The following is a 20822-nucleotide window of genomic DNA, read 5'->3' on the forward strand; positions in this document are numbered from 1 at the left end:
GCCAATCATACTGAAGTCCGAATAAGCCTGGATAAAGGTCCGAATGAGCCAGTACATGGTCCGAATCAGCCAAGGTCCGAATCAGCCTAGGTCCGAATCAGCCTAGGTCCGAATCAGCCTGGTCCGAATCAGCCTGTTCCCCAGCAGCATTGGTTCCAACCAGCGGATCTTTCTGTTGACGAGGCTGAACATTTGGTACAACGGGGAAAGAAAAATGGTTAGCAGATTAGAAACATGGAATGCTAATGTTGCTAAAAGGTAATAGAATCTTGGCCTACCTTCTAAAGTTTCGTTAAGAAGTCTGGTACCAAGAAAACTGCTCCAGCCAAGATGAAGAGTTTAAGGTGATCTGTAAGGCGTACTGGTCAATTGAAAGTCTATAACATGTACAGAGGAAGGGATCTAATACTGAAGAAGTAAGAAAGGGATAATTGGGTACAAATTTACTTTCAAGGGCAAGGAAATAAATCCGCAAGGCTGCCTTCCTCTCCATTCATGCTATGAGGACCCAAGTTGCTATGGAAAAATTGTCTGAGGGCGTAAAAGTACTAGAGGACCTCAGGGACTAAAATCCCCAACACATGGAAAATGACACCATGCAGACATATAACTTCCAGTTGGTCTAGGCATTGCACCCATAAACACACTCTGAAATGGCAGCGTCTACAGTCTTACATCATATCAGAGCAATGTCTGTAAAATACTGCGAATGGAAGGATGGTAACCAGTTCGATATCGTCGTAGTGATGTTAATTTATAACAGCAAGATTTTCAGTCATGATTATAACATCGGTTTTCGCTTCGTGAGGAGAGGTACCTGCAATAAATGTCAGCGGCTCACGAAAGTACTTGTTGATTGGATGCTGGCTACATGAGATTTCTCCTGCTTTGAACAAGAACAAAAGGCGCAGATTGAAATGATCTTTTAGCTTGCTACGTCAATGATGAATGCCAAATTCTCAAACGAATACCACTATGGACTGATAGCAGACCAATGAAGTCCTCGTCATCCTAGCAGTGCAATACGAATGCAAATTGGGGTAGTTTTTCCAATAATGCCCCCCACTAAGAATCTCTTAACGTCTTGGTGAGTAAAACAAAAATTTTGCCATTATCCATTTTTTTTCATGGCGTTTTATTCATTAATGATTCTCTATGCATTTTCCACATACTTGTCAGGATTGTTATTAACTTTCTTCATGCTGATTTTTGTATATCAGGTATGTATCATAAGTATGTTGGAAGTTTTCTGTGTAATTTCCTTTTTTTTATTAAACGCTATTATTTAATGCATATTGCCGTTTGATAACTATATGTGACTATTTTTCAATATTTTTATAATTGCCGGGAATTTTTGCATTTGTGAAACTCCAGAGAACTATCTGCATAGCTGGTTACTTGGAGTTTACTTACTACTCGTTACTTATCTACTTTTTATTTTGCATTCAAAATCAGTAATGATTTATATCTAATAATGAATACAGGACCGTCATTTCAAAATGGGCTCCTCACTGTGAATATCCCGGCGACTAGCAAGGAAAGTTTGTGCTATTTAGCCTGTGTAACTGTGACTTCAATTATGTTTTCTTATTATTATTATTCTCAGTAGTTGGCATATATGTTATGCATATATAAAAATTTATATGTATATATATCTATGTATATATAGATATATACTATGTATAATGTTGTATAAAACTATCCTAGGACTGGCCAGCGGTTCAGTTGCTCCTTTGATGCGGTCACGTTAAGGTGTGTCGCACGCCTCCGGAAAAATGCTGCCAGACGTACGATCCACGGCTAACTTAAGCTTAAATAAAATAAAAACTACAGAGGCTCGAAGGCTGAAATTTGCTATGTTTGATGACTGGAGGTGGACGATCAGCATACCAATTTTGCAGCCCTCTAGCCTCAGTAGTTTTTAAGATATGAGGGCTGATGGACAGACAAAACCTTCACAATATTTTTATGTTACAGAAAACTAATAAATGCAAAGGCGCAATAGTTGTATGTTAGAACAGTCAACGTTTTTTTTCATAAAGAATAATCTTAATGTTTAATTCGAAACAAATGACATGAGAGAGAGAGAGAGTTCATTTTCCATTTTTTTTTAAATACACTTAAGAATGCCAGCAGGTTCATACGTTTTTTTTTCTGAACGTCAGAGTTAAAATCAACTTTTCCTACTAAAGTAACTGGATATTAAATAATTTTGAGATGCTAAATGATATAGACATCTTCAATAGAGTTATTGTTCAGGAAAATTACTGGAGTAAATTAACAATAGCTTTACACAAAGTTTTAGAAGTGTTGTGCAATCAGAACATATATTCATAAATATATATAACCTAATATATATATATATATATATATATATATATATATATATATATATATATATATATATATATATACACATGCGCGCGTGTGTGTGTATGCGTACACTTCCTAGAATATAATAATGTAAGGAAACCTTTATGTTCTGATTACACAAAACTTTTGAAACTGTGTGTGATACTTTAGTCCCTCAAGAAGACAATACTTCTATTTATTCTCCCATAATGTTCGGTTATGCCCAGCCGCCAACAACGAAGTAGCGATAATATAAAGGAATCCATTGTTCAACTTATCAGATTCTTTTCAATGGGAGCACATACATTCCTTGTGAACCAGACCATATGATTCTCAATTATGTCACTACAGTACTTCAGAGTCATTGATTGGCACACGTACACATATATATGTATGTATACACACACACACACATATATATATATCTATATATATACATATAGTATATATATATGTATATATATATATATATATATATATATATATATATATGTAGATAGATGGATATATGTGTTTCTGGTTCGTATATATAATTCTGTCATTGATTCTTGATTTCAAAGGTAGTCATTTCGATGTTTTTTCTTATATATGTCCCAACATATTATTGGCTGCGTTGTAAGCTACTTTTACATAGCACTTAAAAACAACATTGCACTCCAGATTTGTGTGAATCTGTAAATATATCAGTTATAGAACGGAAATAACGCAAGAAAAGGGAAGAAATTAGAAACTAAGACACTCGTTTTGTGCAATTTTTGCATCTCCCCCCCCCCCCCCCGCTCACCCCCCCCCTCTCTCTCTCTCTCTCTCTCTCTCTCTCTCTCTCTCTCTGCTCTCTCTCTCTTTCCCAACTGCAATTATATCATAAATCATTTCATATGTACAAAATTAAAATCTCTTTCTCTCTCTGTCTGTCTCTCTCACTCTCTCTCTCTCTCTCTCTCTCTCCAACAGCAATACATACCTTTCATTAAATGTACAAAATGAAAATCTCTCTCTCTCTCTCGCTCTCTCTCTCTCTCTCTCTCTCTCTCTCTCCCTTTATTTATTTATTTATTTTCTCTTGTACTACAGATAATTCTATTGTCGGTTTAGGCCAATTTATACCTGTCCTGTTTTCCACCTCGTGAGTGATTATATTCTGAATATGTGCATTTGTGACTTGCAGATTCTTATTCTAATAACAGTGTTATTAGATGTTGGGTGACACTGAACAGTTTTAGATATTAATTTGTTATGTTTTGTCTATTGAAACTTACAGAACAATTCCCTGGTGTCCAGGATGTTTATCTGTGCTTAATTCTTCAGTGTAAATTCCAGGTGATGCGTTAGCTAGAAAAAGAAATATATTTCTTAAATATACTCGTTCTCCAGTTTTCTGTTTTATTTTTTATTTTTTTTTATTTAGGATTCAAAGGTCGATAGTAGTCAGTTGTTATGGGATAAATATTTCGCAAAAGTGTCACTTACAACGCTCTAACTTTTCATGTTCAGTGTTTTTCAGTGAATTACTTCGACATGTGTGTTTTTCATTTTTCAGTAAAAGAAAACTATTGAGATGTCCATTTGTGTGTCCGTCCGCACTTTTTCTGTCCGGCCTCAGATCTTAAAAATTACTGAGGCTAGAGGGCTGCAAACTGGTATGTTGATCACCCACCTTCCAATCATCAAACATACCAAATTGCAGCCTTCTAGCCTCAGTAGTTTTGAATCTATTTAAGGTTAAAGTTAGCCATGATCGTGCGTCTTGAAAAACACAAGCTAACACCGGGCCCGAGGAAGCAGAAATTCAGTCACAGGAAATGTATGAAACATAACTGAAATGTTCTAACCGGAAATAAGATAAATTGCACTGCTGAGCCATTAAGTCATTTTATTTACTTAGACATCAGAGCTAAGGTGACAGGAAGTTGACCACTTGACTAATCTTAATTATCTTATACGTACTTCTCAAAATTGGCATAAAATAGAAAAAATAGTTCAAAGATATGATAGCTAACGCCAACACGAACCTTTAAAACACACACACACAAAAAAAAAAAAAAAAAACGCAAAAAATTAGCACTTGACGATAACGTAGGCGAGAAACCCAGTAGGTTTGTGATTGCTCACTATAGTAAGGTACACTGAACTTTCAAGGTGCAGTCGCAGTGGGATGTTTTTTTTTCATCTTGCAGCCAGAATTTAGAAAAAAAAACCAGAAGCCGGTAGTTCTGGCAAAAACGAGGAAGCTCGTGTTTATCATAAGAAGAGACTATCTTGTCCTGCAAGTTCCCATTTGACAACGATATCATGGGATCTTTCCTACTAGATAGTGACCCCTTGGAGTGACACCCCCCCCCTCTCCCAAGGGTTTACGGAGGTCGTTATCTAGGACTAATATTCCTTGGGGGTCATTATCTTTATAATATTGACAGTCTTTTGTGGATGCAAATTGGGTTACATCCCATGGCGGTCACTATCTAAGAAGGACCCATATATAATGTATAACAGCATAATAGAATAATGATCAGTCTAGTTAATGCTAGTAGCGATGTATTATGTAAAATATTCTAGAAAAAAATATATTAAAAGCTACAAATCATCGGCAGAAGCTAGCCCTGTAGAATGAAAGCTACCGCTGTTGTAGCAAAAAAAAAAAAAAAAAAAAAAAAACTGGTATTATCTGTTCATAAAATGGAAAGGTTTAAGTATATTGTTAATTCACATAATTGACTGCTTTCCGAAGTATGAAAAAAAATACATGTTTATATATAAACGAATTGGGTCCATACGACAACATCACAAGATGCCGACAAAAACCTACCCAGCATAAGCCGTCTTCAGAGAGAGAGAGACCGAGAGAGATAGAGAGAGAGAGAGAGAGAGAGAGAGAGATTGAACACCTGACAAACTCCCATAAATTTCGCAACGAGGTGGCAACGCATTTTTCTCAACGGTGCAATCTATTTTGTCTATTATATAAAACATTATTTATTAAACATTCATTATATTCACAATGGTTAGAAATGTAGTGCATTATATCATTTATTACTCAAAATTTCCTGTATTTACGTTATATTTATAAATATGCAGTGATAATGATCACAAATTTAAGAAGTTAATTTATTTTTTCTGTTATATAATACTTTTATTTATTAAACATTCATTGTATTTCCATTATTTAGACATATATATATGATACATTATTTCATTTATTAAACATTTACGGTATTTACGTTATATTTATAAATATGCTGAGGATAATGATTACAAATTGATGTAAGAAGTCGTAAGACAGGGATTGAATTTTCCTAAAAAATGTAATATATAATAAATATTTCAGTTATTAAGCATTCACTGTACTTACGTTATATTTATAACTATACAGATGACAATGATCACAAATTTATGTAAGAAGCAGTATTGCAGGGATTGAATTTCCATAGGAAATATAGTATCTATTTTGGTCCAGTGTTACCTTTCTTATACAAGAAATATGGAAGAATCAACTTGACCCGAATCCTCTTTGACTAATTTCCGAGAAAATATGACGTCATTTCCGCTCCCCAGTTACCGCCATGATATATATATAGTGTTAGCACGTCCCCAGTCACTTCAGTTTTACAGCAATGCCCAAGGCGCGTGTGTCGGTCGCTCTAGTTGGGGCACTTTGTGCCATTTTTGGCACAGCTTCGGGATTTTTAGCCACGCCCCTGAATGCCAGTGACCCGGATCTGGTGCATATTCTGTGTCCGGACGAAGTGAGTTTTCAGAAGTTACTTTACTTACTTTACTTTATCTTCCCGCCACTGGCCAGCGGCATAAGGCTGATACAGTTCCTCTCCATCTGTCTCTATCCCGAGCCATTTCCCCTAGCGCCTAAGTGGCATGATCGGTTTGGTCTTGGCCTGCCACCTCGGTGGTCGCGAGTTCGATTCTCGGCCATTCCATTGAGGGGTCAGAGATGTGTATTTCTGGTGATAGAAGTTCACTCTCGACATGGTTCGGAAGCAACGTAAAGCCGTTGGTCCCGTTGCTGAATAACCATACTGGTTCCATACAACGTAAAAACATCCTACAAACAAACAAGTCCTTTCCCTCGCTTCCTCTGGGTCCTGGATTTCACCTTCAAGCCCTCTGACAATTATGTCTATCCACTTCGTTCATGGCCTACCCAGCGGTGCTCTTCCTATCTGCACTGCTCTCAATGCTTCCCTGGGGTCTTGTATTCCCATACATCCTCTCAACATGTCCAAACAATTTCAGCCTTCCCCTCTTCAGCCTGATACTGAATGGCCTTTGCCTCAATCTCATCCTGATGTTATCCAGGGAAAGGGATAAACTATTAATATTATCATAAATTTAGTCTCGTCGAAATGTTCGAACAAAAATATCTAAGGAGAAACGAATCCACAGTTATGAAACTGTATAATTATTATTTTGAAATAAAAGTGTACAGACAGCGCTCGAGAATCTGCACGATCCTCCTTTTTCGAGAATGTTTATAGTTTTACTTTTCAAACGTATTTACACTGCTACATGATTCGGAGTTGTTTCTCCAGTTTTAAGAAGAATTATTCCAATTGTCTAATTTATTATAATACCGACTGACTGCTCTTGACACTTCATATGGAGGGTCCATCTTTACTTTATAAGAATACTGGAACGGCCTCTAGCTAACTATTCACAATATCTATATTAGCGTCTCAGTGGCGTGATCGGTATGGTCTTGACCTGCCACCTCGGTGGCCGCGAATTTGATTCTTGGGCATTCCATTGAGGGGTTAGAGATGTGTATCTCTGGTGATAGAAGTTCACTCTCTACGTGGTTCGGAAGTCACGCAAAGCCGTTGGTCCCGTTGCTGAATAACCACTGGTTCCATGCAACGTAAAAACACCACACAAACAAACAAACAATATCTATATTACTCAGAAGTTATTATACATGTGATTATAATCACAAATTAATTTAGGAAGTCTTGATGTGCTTAATCTGTTTTTCATCATCATCATCATCATCAGCCATTGCTAGTCCACTGCAGGACAAAAGCCTCAGACATGTCCTTCCACTCCCTTCTGTTTATGGTCTTTCTGTGCTAGTCTGTAACCCCAAATTTTCTGAGCTCATCAATACATCATCTTGCAATCTCTAGGGACTCATTCTGTTATACTTTTTATCCATCTAATTATCTGGTGTTCTCATTATATGTCCTGCCCACGTCCATTTCTTTTTCTTCGTTGTTAGAATATCATCTACTTTAGTTTGCTCACGTATCCATGTTGCTTCTTTTCTTAGAATATCCTCTACTTTAGTTTGCTCACGTATCCATGTTGCTCTTTTTCTGTCTCTTAGTGTTATTCCCTTCATTATTCTTTCCATAGCTCTTTGATATAAATACTTTTTTGACGACCTCTACCTAGCCAGCACCCGGAAAGGACACAAATAAATTTTATGAGTGACAGACGATTCTACTCAAACTTGAAAAGCGAAGACCTGTCACTTGAAAGAAAAATGTTACAGGTGTGGTATGTTTTATAGATCTAAGTGAAGAGCTTTAAACAGTTTTTTCAGCTATGCTGGATTATTCAGTAAATTCATCTCCACCGGGGAGGGGGTGGGGGTCGGCTAATACCGTCAGTGCACCTTTCGTAATGCACTGTAAGCTTTACTGACATCACTAACGTTGTTGGCAGCTGCCATCTTTTAAGTATTTTTATAACCACTTTTCATTTCACCAGACCAAAGGAATCACCAGGGACCACAAATGGATCACGAGAGAAGCCATCCGGCGGAACCTTCGCCAGTTCTTCATCGACTACCCGCCGGCGGATAAACCGGAATTCGTCGTTCCGGAATCGGCCTCCTTAACCGAACTCTACCACGCATACTACGGTTCTTCGGCTAGTCCGGCCAGGTTCATCCGGGCGGTCAACACCATAGCGGAGTCGAACGTCCATGCGGATTCGTCCACAACTCTGAGGTAAAGAAAACGGGAAATTCAATCATGACTATTATCCACCACGTAAAATCTTTTCTGAATAATCGTTTATATATTGATTTGATGAGTATATACAGTCATTCATTAGGCTATAAACACATTCACACATGGAAGTAGGGCCGTCAGTGCAAAATGTCATGCGAGAACCTATTAGATTATGATATATTATATATATATATATATATATATATATATATATATATATATATATGTGTGTGTGTGTGTGTGTGTGTGTGTGTGTGTGTGTGTGTGTATGTACAGTAGTCAATTTTTATTTTCAGATATAATCCCAGCATTCAGGCGGATGCTGAAATCTTCGACGAATATTCGTACTCTATGTCAGATCGATATCCACAGGTAAGGAGTGCGAATATTTTTTTATTTCATTGAACGAATTGTAAGTAGCATACGTAAAACATATACGGCTTCATTTTCAATGCGTTTTCATTTAAGCTCAAAGAAAATTTAAGCGTTTGTATTTTCAGCAGTATGATAAAACGGCATGTAACAATTTTTTTTTACAAAAGTTTTTTTTTCTCTTCTTAAAGCCCTGTGAAAAGATAGTTACCTATGGAAGTAGATTAAAATAAAAATAAACTATATTTGTTCATTTATCATGTGCTATGCAAATTTACTTTCGATGGAGTGAATTTGGCTGCCTGTTGCAGTGAAAGAATATTATCTCTTAGAACACCACCACAAATGGGAGTAGAATTTGGCATACAATTAGCCAAATTATAATGAGTAATTAGTTTGGCTTCCAGACTATTAATTTCTTTAATGATATTCAGAAATGATTATGAGAATCCCTAAGCAATGACCAGACTACAGTATGATTGTAAAAAAATCCACAGTGGATATTACCTTAAATTAACTATTTTGGTGACTCAAAAGTTAGGCAGCAAAATTTCCTGATGTTCAAGCTCGAATCATTCTATACCTATATGGTAGTCATTGTTCAGCATCTCCCTTCTACACCAGTGGTGATGTTCCTAAAGGTCATATTCTTTCACCGAGATTTTCTTCTCATTTTTTTATTATTGACAGTCTCCATTATACCTCATTTCTAATACATTTTTCTTCCTCTGTCAGCTATAGTCTCAAAATCATGAAGATTTCTGCAAACTTAATCACTTTTGCGTTTTTTTTTCTTCAGATTTTAACAGCAATCCTGGTCGACGAGGCCTTCCCAGCTGCCCGCTCCCTCCTGGGCGTCACCCTCCACTCGCTCCAGAAATTCTACGCCCACTCCACCTGGGTAGAGCAGGGAAACACCGACATCGTTCCAGATCTGGGGCTTCCAGGATTCTCTGGATTTGACGATCCTGCTCAGCCTGATGAGGACGTCTGCACGCCTTGTCCTTCTGCTCAAGTGAGATTTTTTTCAGTGGATTAATTTTTGGAGTATCTTCAGTTGATTATATTGGTCAGTTATATGTTCCGTTAGTTATTGCTCCTGTTTTTGCAAAGGAAAGTTATTTTGGTTGCAGTGTTTTGACAGAAATAGTAGACGTAGAAGTAGTTTCTATAGACTTAATAATGGTTACAGGGGTAGTAATAAAAATGGTTTGTTGTTGCAATTACAGAATTTTTTTCACGTTTTTGTTCATAATGGTAAGATAAAGATAATGTTTTCTTTATTATCATTCCTGTTAATTCCTGCCAATATGTCATATTTCTTTATCTGAATCTTCCCCCCCCCCCCAGGGGGAGTGCAGAGGCAACGTTTTATCAGGAGCTGGTCTCACCACCGGATACTATACTTATGTGGATGCGCTGGCCACAGATTACTTGGTGCCCAAACCAACTACAGGTGAGCGTGATTTTCAAGGAGGGTATTGGATTCTTAGACCAATTTCTGTAAAACTTGGTGAGTAGACCAATTCCTGTAGAATTTGGTGGGTAGACCAATTTCTTTAGAACTTGGCGAGTAGACCAATTCCTGTAGAAGTTGGTGGGTAGACCAATTCCTGTAGAAGTTGGTGAGTAGACCAATTCCTGTAGAATTTGGTGAGCAGACCATTTTCTGTAGAACTTGGTGGGTAGGCCAATTTCTGTAGAACTTGGCAAGTAGACCAATTCCTGTAGAAGTTGGAGAGCAGACCAATTTCTGTAGAACTTGTTGGGTAGGCCAATTTCTGTAGAACTTGGTGAGAAGACCAATTTCTGTAGAGCCTCATGAGTAGACCGATTTCTGTAGAACTTGTTGATTATATCTATTTCTGTAGAACTTGGGTGAGTAGACCAATTTCTGTAGAACTTGGTGAGTAGACCCATTTCTGTAGAGCTTTATGAGTAGACCGATTTCTGCAGAACTTGGTGAGTAGATAAATTACTGTAGAACTTGGGTGGGTAGACCAATTTCTGTAGAACTTGGTGAGTAGACCAATTTCTGTAGAGCCTGATGAGTTGACCGATTTCTGTAGAACTTGTTGAGTAGACCAATTTCTGTAGAACTTGGTGAGTAGATCAATTTCTGTAGAGCCTGATGAGTAGACCGATTTCTGCAGAACTTCGTGAGTAGATCAATTTCTGTAGAACTTGGTGAGTAGACTAAGAGTTTGTCAATAAGTAATTGGGGTCTCTCTCTGGCCAATTGATTGTCGTTCCTTTTAATGTACCTCCTTTCGTATTCTCTTTCTTCCATCTTACTTTCCACCGTCTCCTAACAATTGACTCATAGTGCAACTGCGAGGTTTTCTTCCTGTTACACCTTTCAAATCTTTTACTGTCAGTTTCCCTTTCAACTCTATGACCTCATAGGTCCCAGTTCTTGGCCTTTGGCCGAAATTCTGTATTCAGTTCAATTCATTCATAAAACCTCTTTTCCAAAAGTCAAATTTAAGTATTCAGAAAACGAAGTTAATATTCCAGATCATTATTCCGATCCCTGACTGGATCCAAGGATCACAGCCTCTGTGATTATAAACTCATGGAAGATAAATAAAAAAAACCTTTCCACCCTTCATTTTTCGTCAGGAGGCAAATGCAGCCACGGTGGTGTCCTTGACGACACAGCAGGGGAAGCTCCCGTAGGAGGCATCAACAAGGACACGGCTTCGCCCTGTTTCTCGCCTCACTATTACCTACACAACGAGGCTGCGGAATTAGCTGTCAAGGTGAGTTATGGCGCCCAACTGCTCTGCCTCTCTATTTTCAGTATCTTGAGCATTGAATGACCAAAAAAAAAAAAAAAAAAAACATACCACATTGCTGAGCTGGACAGCCTGAATCTCATTAAATCAACTGTAACTTTTACTAAATAAGATGAATCATTACTAACAGACTGGGGAAACCTCACTCATCCGTTTTCCATAATTCCAGGCAACCGACCATTACCTCAAAGTCATCCTGGATGCCGTCGACGTCGACCTGTACCGGAAACTCTTCGACCTCTACCACGGGTCGGCTCTTTCCATCGTCATGGACACCACAGGTTCCATGGGCGATGAGATGAATGCAGTCAAGAAGCAAGTCCACCAGATAGTGGAAAGCGCCTCTGCCAGTCTCTACGTCTTGGTACCTTTTAATGACCCAGGTAAGATATTTATATATATATATATATATATATATATAGTATATATATATAGATATATATATTATATATATATATGTATATATATATATATATATATAAACAGGGCATCATTTAAACAGGATGGTATCTAATGGAGATTTACAAGCTTCAAGGACTTTCTGTCCTCATCGTTAGATACCATCATGTTTAAATGAGGTCTTGTTATTGATTGTATTAATGCATAGAACAGTTGTGCAAGGGATCAAGTTTATTATATAAATATATATGTATGTATACTTTATATATACAGTATATGAATATGTAAATGTATGCATGTGTATGTGTGTTTCTGTATATTTGGTTATATGAAACTTTGTTTGCATGTGCATACAAACATACAGAGTTGGAAACCAAATATTCCTACCTGTCAGGTTGGTCAAAAGAGACTTTAGAGTAAACTCGTTAGAGTTTGAGGTCAGCACTCAATTTATAAAGCTTATTTATCTATGCAGGCGGGCTCACACCTTTTCTTCTGTCCTTTCCTCAGTTACTGGCAACTCTAGAATATGAGATGAGTAATTCGGTAACTATTTCTTCTGTAAGTAATAATTTTATTTCTGCATCACAGCGGTCGGGCCAGTCACGAAGACAGACGACGCAAAGGCATTCTTGGCTGCCGTGGATGCCCTGTATCCCCACGGAGGAGGAAGTGACTACAGTGAGATGTTCTGGAGTGGAGTACAGGTAAGAATCACAACTCAGAAGAATAACTATCACGAGTAATGACTTGGTAATACAGTCTATCAAATTCATATGCGTTACCAGACTGAGCGTGTCTAACCTAATGTAGAGCATGTTGAAAACTAAGTCAGTGACATGTTGAATACAAGTCAGTGGCATGTTGAATACAGTTTGGTGACATGTTGAATACAAGTCAGTGAGATGTTGAATACAAGTTGGTGGCATGTTGAATACCATTCTCTGACATGTTGAATACAAGTCATTAACTTGCTAAGGGTTCTAAGTCAGTGCTTCATACGATTCTCCAGCATTTATGTGAATTCGTCTGCACTAACTGTCGTTGACTTGTTATCAACTTTTTCGTGATATGTATGCAATATGTTGCTGACATGTGTGTATGGCATGCTTTACTGTAGTGTGGATGAACCCTAACTGATATCACTTTACTTGCTTTCCTAAGTAATAACTAATTCATTTAAATTCTTTTCTTGTTAAAATTCCTCAGCTAGCGCTTACTAATACTCCGGAATACGGAACCATATTCTGTTTCACCGATGCCACAGGCAAGGACGGTGAACTGATGGATGGCGACATCGCCATGGCTCAAGAGAAGAACACGAAGGTGAGTCTGGAGAAACTTCATTTCCTAAGTATCCAACTGACAGAGTTAAACCTCATCATGAATCAATGTGAACTGAGAAAGTAAGTCAGCTTTACAATACAAAGGTTACCTGTTATGAAAATAAACAGTACAGACAGAAAATAATTATATAAGTAGGAGGTCTGTAAACTGCACAAATTAGACATGTTAAGAAAACACGGACAAAACGTTCATCTTCAGTCTTTTATGTCAGATTTAGAAAGATCTCATTCGATAGAGAAAATCCTTACAAAATCATCATCAGCAAACTTATATAATAACGATTATTAAGGCGAGTTATGATCTACTTTTAATGGCCTATCACCCCCATATCAAATCCATTAATGTTGTACTACCTGTACACACTGACAAAAGTAATCACTCTACGTAGTAGTACGTTATCCTAGAGAATCGTAATTTTGAAATAAATACTTCTTACTCTTATTCGGCATAAGCTGAAACATAAGAATACATTCTTATTTTCTTCTCTAAAAGGAGTAGAAATTGGTAAGGTCCTGATGCCTTCCATACTTACTATTCTTAGTTTTCTGTAAAAGAAAACTATTGTGCCAGTTTTGTAAGTCTGTCCGCCCACAGATCTTAAAAACTACTGAGGCTAAAGGCCTGCAAATTGGAATGCTGATCATCCACCCTCCAATCATCAAACATACCAAATTGTAGCCCTCTAGCATTTGATTTAAGAGTAAATTTACCCGTAATCGTACTTCTGGCAGCGATATAGGTACCAAAAACAGGCCACTACCGGATCATGGCAGAGGCTACCAATGGACAGAAAACTTTATTTTTATTTCCTTTTTTTTTTTCTAATCCACAGGTAACTGTGGTGTTCAGCATCAATAATAACGAGGTGAGCAACAAAGTGACATCCATTGAAGATTTTCACACTCTTTGTGATTTAACCGGAGGTCTTTTCATCCCGATGGAGAAATTCGACATTGAGGAGATAACTCCACTTCTCGACGACAGCGTTGAAAGCTCAGAGGTATTTGATTCAGATTTATATAGATGTTTGGCACTATGGGTTAACTAAGGCCATTCAGCGCTGAAGCTGAAATTGACAGTAAAAGGTTTGAAAGGTGTTATAGGAGGGAAACCTCAAAGCAGTTGCACTATGAAACAATTGTTAGGAGAGGGTGGACAGTAAGATGGAAGAAAGAGAATATGGACGGAGGTACAGTAAAAGCGATGGAAATAGTTGCAGCTAGGGACCGAAAGGACACTGCAATGAACCTTGAGTAGTGCCTACGTTGCACCGAATGAGGTGCACTGGCGGCATGTATCCTCCCTCCTACGGGGAGCTCTGAGGTAGATACTAGAGGAACTGTTTTTACCTACCGTTATCAAAGGAACTATTTTTTTTTCTTTCATTTGAATATTTTTCGTTATTTTTTATTACCCTATTTACTACGCACAACACATTCTTCAAATCTGTTTTCAAGGTTACACAGTGATTTGGATTAAAATCTGTTTTCAAGGTTACACAGTGATTTGGATTACATAATACGCTTAAAAGTTCATTACAGTCATGGTGTTATGTTACGGCCTCTGAGAGAGGTATGCTTCAGGTTCGATATGAAATAAACAAAAACAAAAACAAAAATTTGACACCAACAGTTGAAACTGGGGATACGAATATAGAAAGAAACACTAACACAACAGGATTCACATTCTTGTATAAAGCTAAGTCATTACCGACAATAATGTCAACGCCATCGACAGGCAAACTGTCAACCACTGCAAGTTTCACTTCTCCTGACACTACCTGACTTTCTAAATTCAACTTCAACAAAGGACAAAGAACACAAGTGTTAGGAAATCCACCTAACATGACTTTTTCTTCCATATTGATTTCTGCCCTGTTCGGCACATGTTATGCAACAAAATTACACTACTGAAATGTTTACATGTCAGAATTAGTCCAATTTCCACCTTTAATTCTAAGGTTCAGAGTAAAATTGCTGTTTCCTAGAGACCTTATTGCATCCAAATTATGAATATTATCCTGATCCAATCCAAAAGTGTAGGGAAATTATAATGCTCACATATTTTCTCATAATTTAGTTGTGCTTGTATAGCTATTCACTTTACGTCAGAAATAAGGGATTAAAAAATCATGTTATATATGGACCCAGGAAAGAATGTGTCAAAGCATCTATAGCATTGTATTTAGGAAAGAAAGCCGTATTGTAAAATGTAAAGATTTTGATAAAAGCGATCAGCCGAGGCTACATTGGTAGTAAGTGATTTCATGCTGGTGTGTGTTTTTTCTGATAGATTTCGTTATAATTTTAACTAATCTGACGTTCGTTTCCGTCAAAACTGGTTCGTTAACTCCCGTCACCATCCATTGTATATTATAAGAATAACAGATCACAGTTGCAGTCCAATATCGTACTAAACCTTTGTATTATAAGAATAACAGACCACAGTTGGAGTCCAGAATACCAATATCGTACTACTACTTTGGGACTAAACCACAAAACTTATATAGTAAAATTGTCATGCATTGACCACCAACCTTCCTGAGGAGTTTTAAGAACATTCGACGTAGATTTTAAGAAAATTTATTTTGCTGAAATACAGTCAGGTAATATCATCATAGGAACCTTCCTTAGGAAGAAATTCATTAATTTCATCGAATCGGCACTTTACCTTCAAACTTGACAGAGTTATACGAGACAAATTCCGTAACCTCCGGGAACATTCTACCACCAGGTTGACATCAACATCATGAAGGAGATTTCGTCTGCCAAAAGCATCAACATCCCCATTGACGACTCCATATTCGATTTCAAGATCCAGGTCGTGGGTCAGCCCTCCTCCTGCGTCCTGCGAGATCGCTCCGGTATGTGACACAAAAAGGAAACCTGTTTTTGATATTTGAATGAGACACTTGGACCATATAGCTATTTGTAATTTTTCACAAAGGAATTCTATCTTTCCTGAAAAAAAAAGTTCTTTAGTCGTTTTTATCTTGAAGAATGAAGAGCAAAAATGTTTTTTGGTTTTTGAGAAACGTCGAGGGGGCAGTTTTCCTTTATTTTTCCGGTAATTTTTAAAAGAATGTCTCAAAATACTTTGGTGACATGCAGTATATCAAGATTTTCATTCGTTCTTGAAAATTACTAATCCTTGTTTAGCTTTATTTCACCGATCTCAAGTTTTTCCCTGAGTTATCCTAACGGCCTTTTAAATTTTTCGAGTCTATTATTTGACCACTGGGAGTATGGGATGTTGTAATACAGTAGAGTTTTTTTTAGCTAAAACATTGATATTAATGATATAATATCTACTTTGAACAATTAAGATCAAATAAGGTGATCAACGAGTTTCAACCTCAGTTCCTTATATGCTTTTAATTAATCAAGTGCTTATAATGCTAGCCTTGTTTTATATGTATGTATATATGTATGAATGTATATAAACATACAGCAGCTTTACTGCTGTGTGCAATTAACTCTTCAAATAGGAAATAATTACACCACTTAATATGGGTAGACCGTGATAGTCGCTTCCTCTCTCTGTCTCTGTCTGTATGTCTGTCTGTCTGTCTATCTCATATCCTAAATACCTTACCAAAAGGCAAAGAATACGACATCATGGACGAGGCAGCAATGAGAGCGGAACCGAACGTGGAAGTCATCTCGTATTCCAGCACCATCCGCGCGCTGCGCTGGAACAGCCCAGTGGCCGGCGCATGGAACCTGGACCTGGAACCACTGACTGAGACTCTGAGCGTCGACATCCAAGGCAATTCAACCCTCAGCTGGCTAGGAGGGTTCGCCCTTCTGGATCCTTCGCCCCCTCATCCTCATTATATGGACGTCGAAGGGCGTCCTCTCATGGGTAAGTATAGGATCAGGAGACCTTGAGTAGGTTCGTAGACCCGTGTTAGGTAACTTGGTATAGGTTTCTCGTAAGGCCGGTTCTTACTTTCCATCCTCTTCCGAAAATGATTTCGCAGTGCGACTGCGAAGTTTTCCTTCTGTTACACCCTTAAAGCCGTTTTTACTGTCATTTTCCGTGTCAGCGCTGGAATGGCCTCGTAGGCCCAGTGCTTGGCTCCTGGCCTAAATTCTGCATTCTATTCTATTCCATAACTGCTGAAACATATAAAGTAGCCCCCATGGAAATACATGCGCATCCCATAACTGCTGAATCACAACATTTCCACATTTTCATCATCTTCTGATGCCTACGTAGGTTCATCAGCAGTGTGTCGTTACCCTCTCCCACACATACACATTTCACCACTTGTTCCCCGTAGTGTTGTGGTGCCATCAGTGCACCTCATTCAGTGTATTGTATGCACTTGAGGTTCTTTGCAGCGTGCCTTCGGCCCCTAGCTGCAGTCCCTTTCATTCCTTTTACAGCCCCTCCATTCATATTTTTTTTCTTCCATCTTGCTCTCCACCCTCTCCTAACAATTGATTCATTGTGCAACTACGATATTTTCCTCTTGTTACATCTTTCAAACTTTTACTGTCAATTTACGTTTCAGCGCTGAATGACCTCTTGTCCCAGTGCTAGCATTTGACCAAAATTCTAAAATCAGTACAATTCAGTTCAACCACTCTTATATATTAGTTCTCATGACTTTCAAAGCTGTCAGATTTGACAAACTTTTCTTCAAGCTAAAATCCTCCAGCCTCTCCTTTTGTCCTAAACACCTTGATTCGTAGTCCACCTTTTCACCAAGGGTACTACCCATTTGAGAAAATATGTATAATTTTCAATTACTCCCTATATTAAGCATTGTGTGTTGAAATTATTTTTGCCATTAAAATGATGGTGTTTTTTTAGAAGAGCTGCTGTTGCTAAATAAGAAAAAGCGTATGGCATATTTTTTTTAAATGTTCTGCTGCGATGTATCTGTTCCATAATTTCCTTCTTTTCTTACAGACACTATTTACTATATCGACGTCAACCTGGTTGGATACATTGAAAGTAAAGTGAAAGACATCGATCGTATTGACTATGTCAGTATAGTAAGTATTAGATCATTGTTATTAGTATTGTCGAATGTGTAATGATTATTTTAGTGGTTCTGATAAAAATAATTCCCCTTTTTGCCTTTTCAATTTTGTACAGACAGATATTTGGTATCTTATTGTGTTTGGTGTTTTTCAATTTATATTTTTTTTCATTAAAATAATATTGCTTCATTTAATTTTTTAGTTTCTTTTTGTCCTGAGAAGCATTGCATTGCAAACTTTATTATTTCACTACAAGAAATTGAGAAACTAAAGGACGCTTTGTCATTCCTTGGAATAATCTCTACTTTTATTTACGTATATTATTTAACATTTCTCCTTATTTTTGTTTTAGTTGGGTTTGCACAAAACTACTCAATTTTAATCGTCTCTCACAGAAAGGTGACGTTTTGAGAACGATCGACTATTCTGGTGAGATCGATGACGAATTCTACGTCAGGAGCGAACCTCTCCCTGAGGAACCCTTCTACGTCCTCCTGCATGGACACGTCATCTCAGGTACTGTGTGGGTGATTTTTAATAGACGTATCTTACATATCCACTTATATATAGACAAATACTCCCGCATTCTTTGCAGCGTGCCTTCGGCTCCTAGTTACAACCCCTTGTGTTCCTTTTACTCTACCTCCATTCATATTCCCATTCTTCCTTCTTACTTTCCACCCTCTCTTTAACAGCTAATTCATAGTGCAACTGCAAGGTTTTCCTGCTGTTACACCTTTCAAACCTTTTCCGTTTCAGCGATGGATGACATCGTAGGTCACAGTTCTTGACCTTTGGCCTAAATTCTATATTCAATTCAATTCAGTACATAGAGCTGATGAATGCGATAGTTTATTTGCGATTAAAAAACTGGCCGATATACATGAAAAGGAAACTTGGAGGGGTGAATCTCCCACCAGCAAAGGTATAGCAGATATTCACACTAAATTTTTACCGATTTCTTTACGACAAACGACTTTCCACAGGCAACGCATTCTGCCGCTTAATGTCTGTGTTGATAACTCCTGTCCAGGCCAGCGTAGAAGTGGCTTCAACGACCAAGGAGCTCTCGGCCAGACCAGGCGACAAGGCCACAGGGAAATTCATCGTCACCAACTACGGTTTAGAGTCGGACTTCACAATCACCGCCACCGATGACAAGCACTTCATTACATCTGTTACGCCTAGGTAGGTCATCAGAACCTCGGTTTTAAACATTTGTTACAAAAGTGGTCCTCCAGTTTGATCGATACAAAATAAAAGTTTCGTAACAAAAGCGGACCCAAGCAATATAGCTAACCTTTCATTGTAAGTCTGTATAAGTGAACTTTCCACTCACCTAACAGTTGATTTATAGTGCAACTGCGAGGTTTTCCTTTCAAACCTACTACTGTCAATTTTTTATTTCAGCACTAAATGACCTCATAGGTCCCAGTGCTTGGCCTTTGTCCTAAATTTTATATTCAATTCAGTGCCTCATACAATTATACCCAGAGTTGTCCGAAGACTCATTTTCCACGTCCTGTCGTTGACTTATCATCAACATGTTGGTGACAATTAGGCGATAAGTTACCGAAGTGTGTTGTGATGTGTACCACTTCTTCTAGATGTACAAATACAGTGTATTAACGTTATCCACAGCGTACACATCACGCAAAATTCTTCAGCGTACGTCACTGTCGGGTTTTCGGTGCCGACGTCAGCCACCCCTGGCACTGTGAGCACAGTGACCGTGACAGCAGCGTCCGTCAAACAGACTCAGTCAGTGAACAGCGCAGTCACGCAGTTTGTAGTCTTACCACTTGTAAGTGTTACCTATACTCTGTTTTTTTCCATCTGTCCATTAGCCTGTGGTGTTTGCGTATGGTAACACTGCGTTCCGGGCTTTAAATAGTATCCTATTTCGAATATTAACGGTGTAATTCACATACAGTAAATTATTAAAACACTTTTCAGTTGCAAATGTACACCAAGATATCCTTTTATTTACCTAAAACTTATATATAGCGGACCTATTTAAAGCCCGGGACGCAGTGTTACCATGTGCGACCACCACAGGCGGATGGACAGATTGAAAAAAAACAGAGTAGTTACTGAAACTGATATTTGTAATACTAATTTTCAGCCATTTAGAAAAAATGTAGTTCACGGCAGTGAGTTTTTAATAGTTCTTTGTAAGTTAAATAGAAAGACCTATTGGATTCATTTAGTTTATAAGAAGAAAAAAAAAAAAAAAACTATGGGCTATGGTTTACGCCTAGTGACTGAAACTGATATTAGTATTTCTAATTTTTAGCCATTTAAAAGAATGTAGTTCACTGCAGTAAGTTTTAAATTGCTTATTGGAAATAAAAAAAAACATATAAGATATTAAAATCCATTGAATTTATACGTAAATAAACGGTTATTCATTTACAAAAGCCATTTAAAAAATATGTAGTTCACTGCAGTAAGTTTTAAATTGCTTATTGGAAATCAAAAAGAAAGTCGTATAAGATATTAAAATCCATTTATTTTGTACGTAAATAAAAAATATGTCTACGGTTGTTGATTTTCAAAATACGCCAGGCCTTGCGAATTGATTTGCCTTTAAC

At 37.7% G+C, this 20822-nt stretch overlaps 1 protein-coding gene across 1 annotated transcript in view; it reads left to right on the forward strand.

Moving 5' to 3' along the window:
• Positions 1-5949: 5949 nt before the first annotated feature.
• The window catches only part of LOC135209535 (von Willebrand factor A domain-containing protein 7-like), a 30298-nt gene continuing 15425 nt past the window's right edge, over positions 5950-20822 (forward strand). Inside the window, exons 1-16 of the mRNA XM_064242185.1 lie at positions 5950-6095; positions 8074-8315; positions 8615-8690; positions 9490-9705; positions 10041-10146; positions 11313-11452; positions 11658-11871; positions 12479-12594; positions 13097-13213; positions 14067-14234; positions 15968-16097; positions 16835-17098; positions 18155-18240; positions 18624-18744; positions 19215-19416; positions 19870-20032. Coding sequence (XP_064098255.1) covers positions 5964-6095; positions 8074-8315; positions 8615-8690; positions 9490-9705; positions 10041-10146; positions 11313-11452; positions 11658-11871; positions 12479-12594; positions 13097-13213; positions 14067-14234; positions 15968-16097; positions 16835-17098; positions 18155-18240; positions 18624-18744; positions 19215-19416; positions 19870-20032 — 2493 coding nt within the window. The 5' untranslated portion in view covers positions 5950-5963. The remainder of the gene's footprint in view (positions 6096-8073; positions 8316-8614; positions 8691-9489; positions 9706-10040; positions 10147-11312; positions 11453-11657; positions 11872-12478; positions 12595-13096; positions 13214-14066; positions 14235-15967; positions 16098-16834; positions 17099-18154; positions 18241-18623; positions 18745-19214; positions 19417-19869; positions 20033-20822) is intronic.

This window comes from Macrobrachium nipponense, chromosome 38, assembly GCF_015104395.2.
Source record: "Macrobrachium nipponense isolate FS-2020 chromosome 38, ASM1510439v2, whole genome shotgun sequence".
In the NCBI taxonomy this organism is placed as follows: Eukaryota; Metazoa; Arthropoda; class Malacostraca; order Decapoda; family Palaemonidae; genus Macrobrachium; species Macrobrachium nipponense.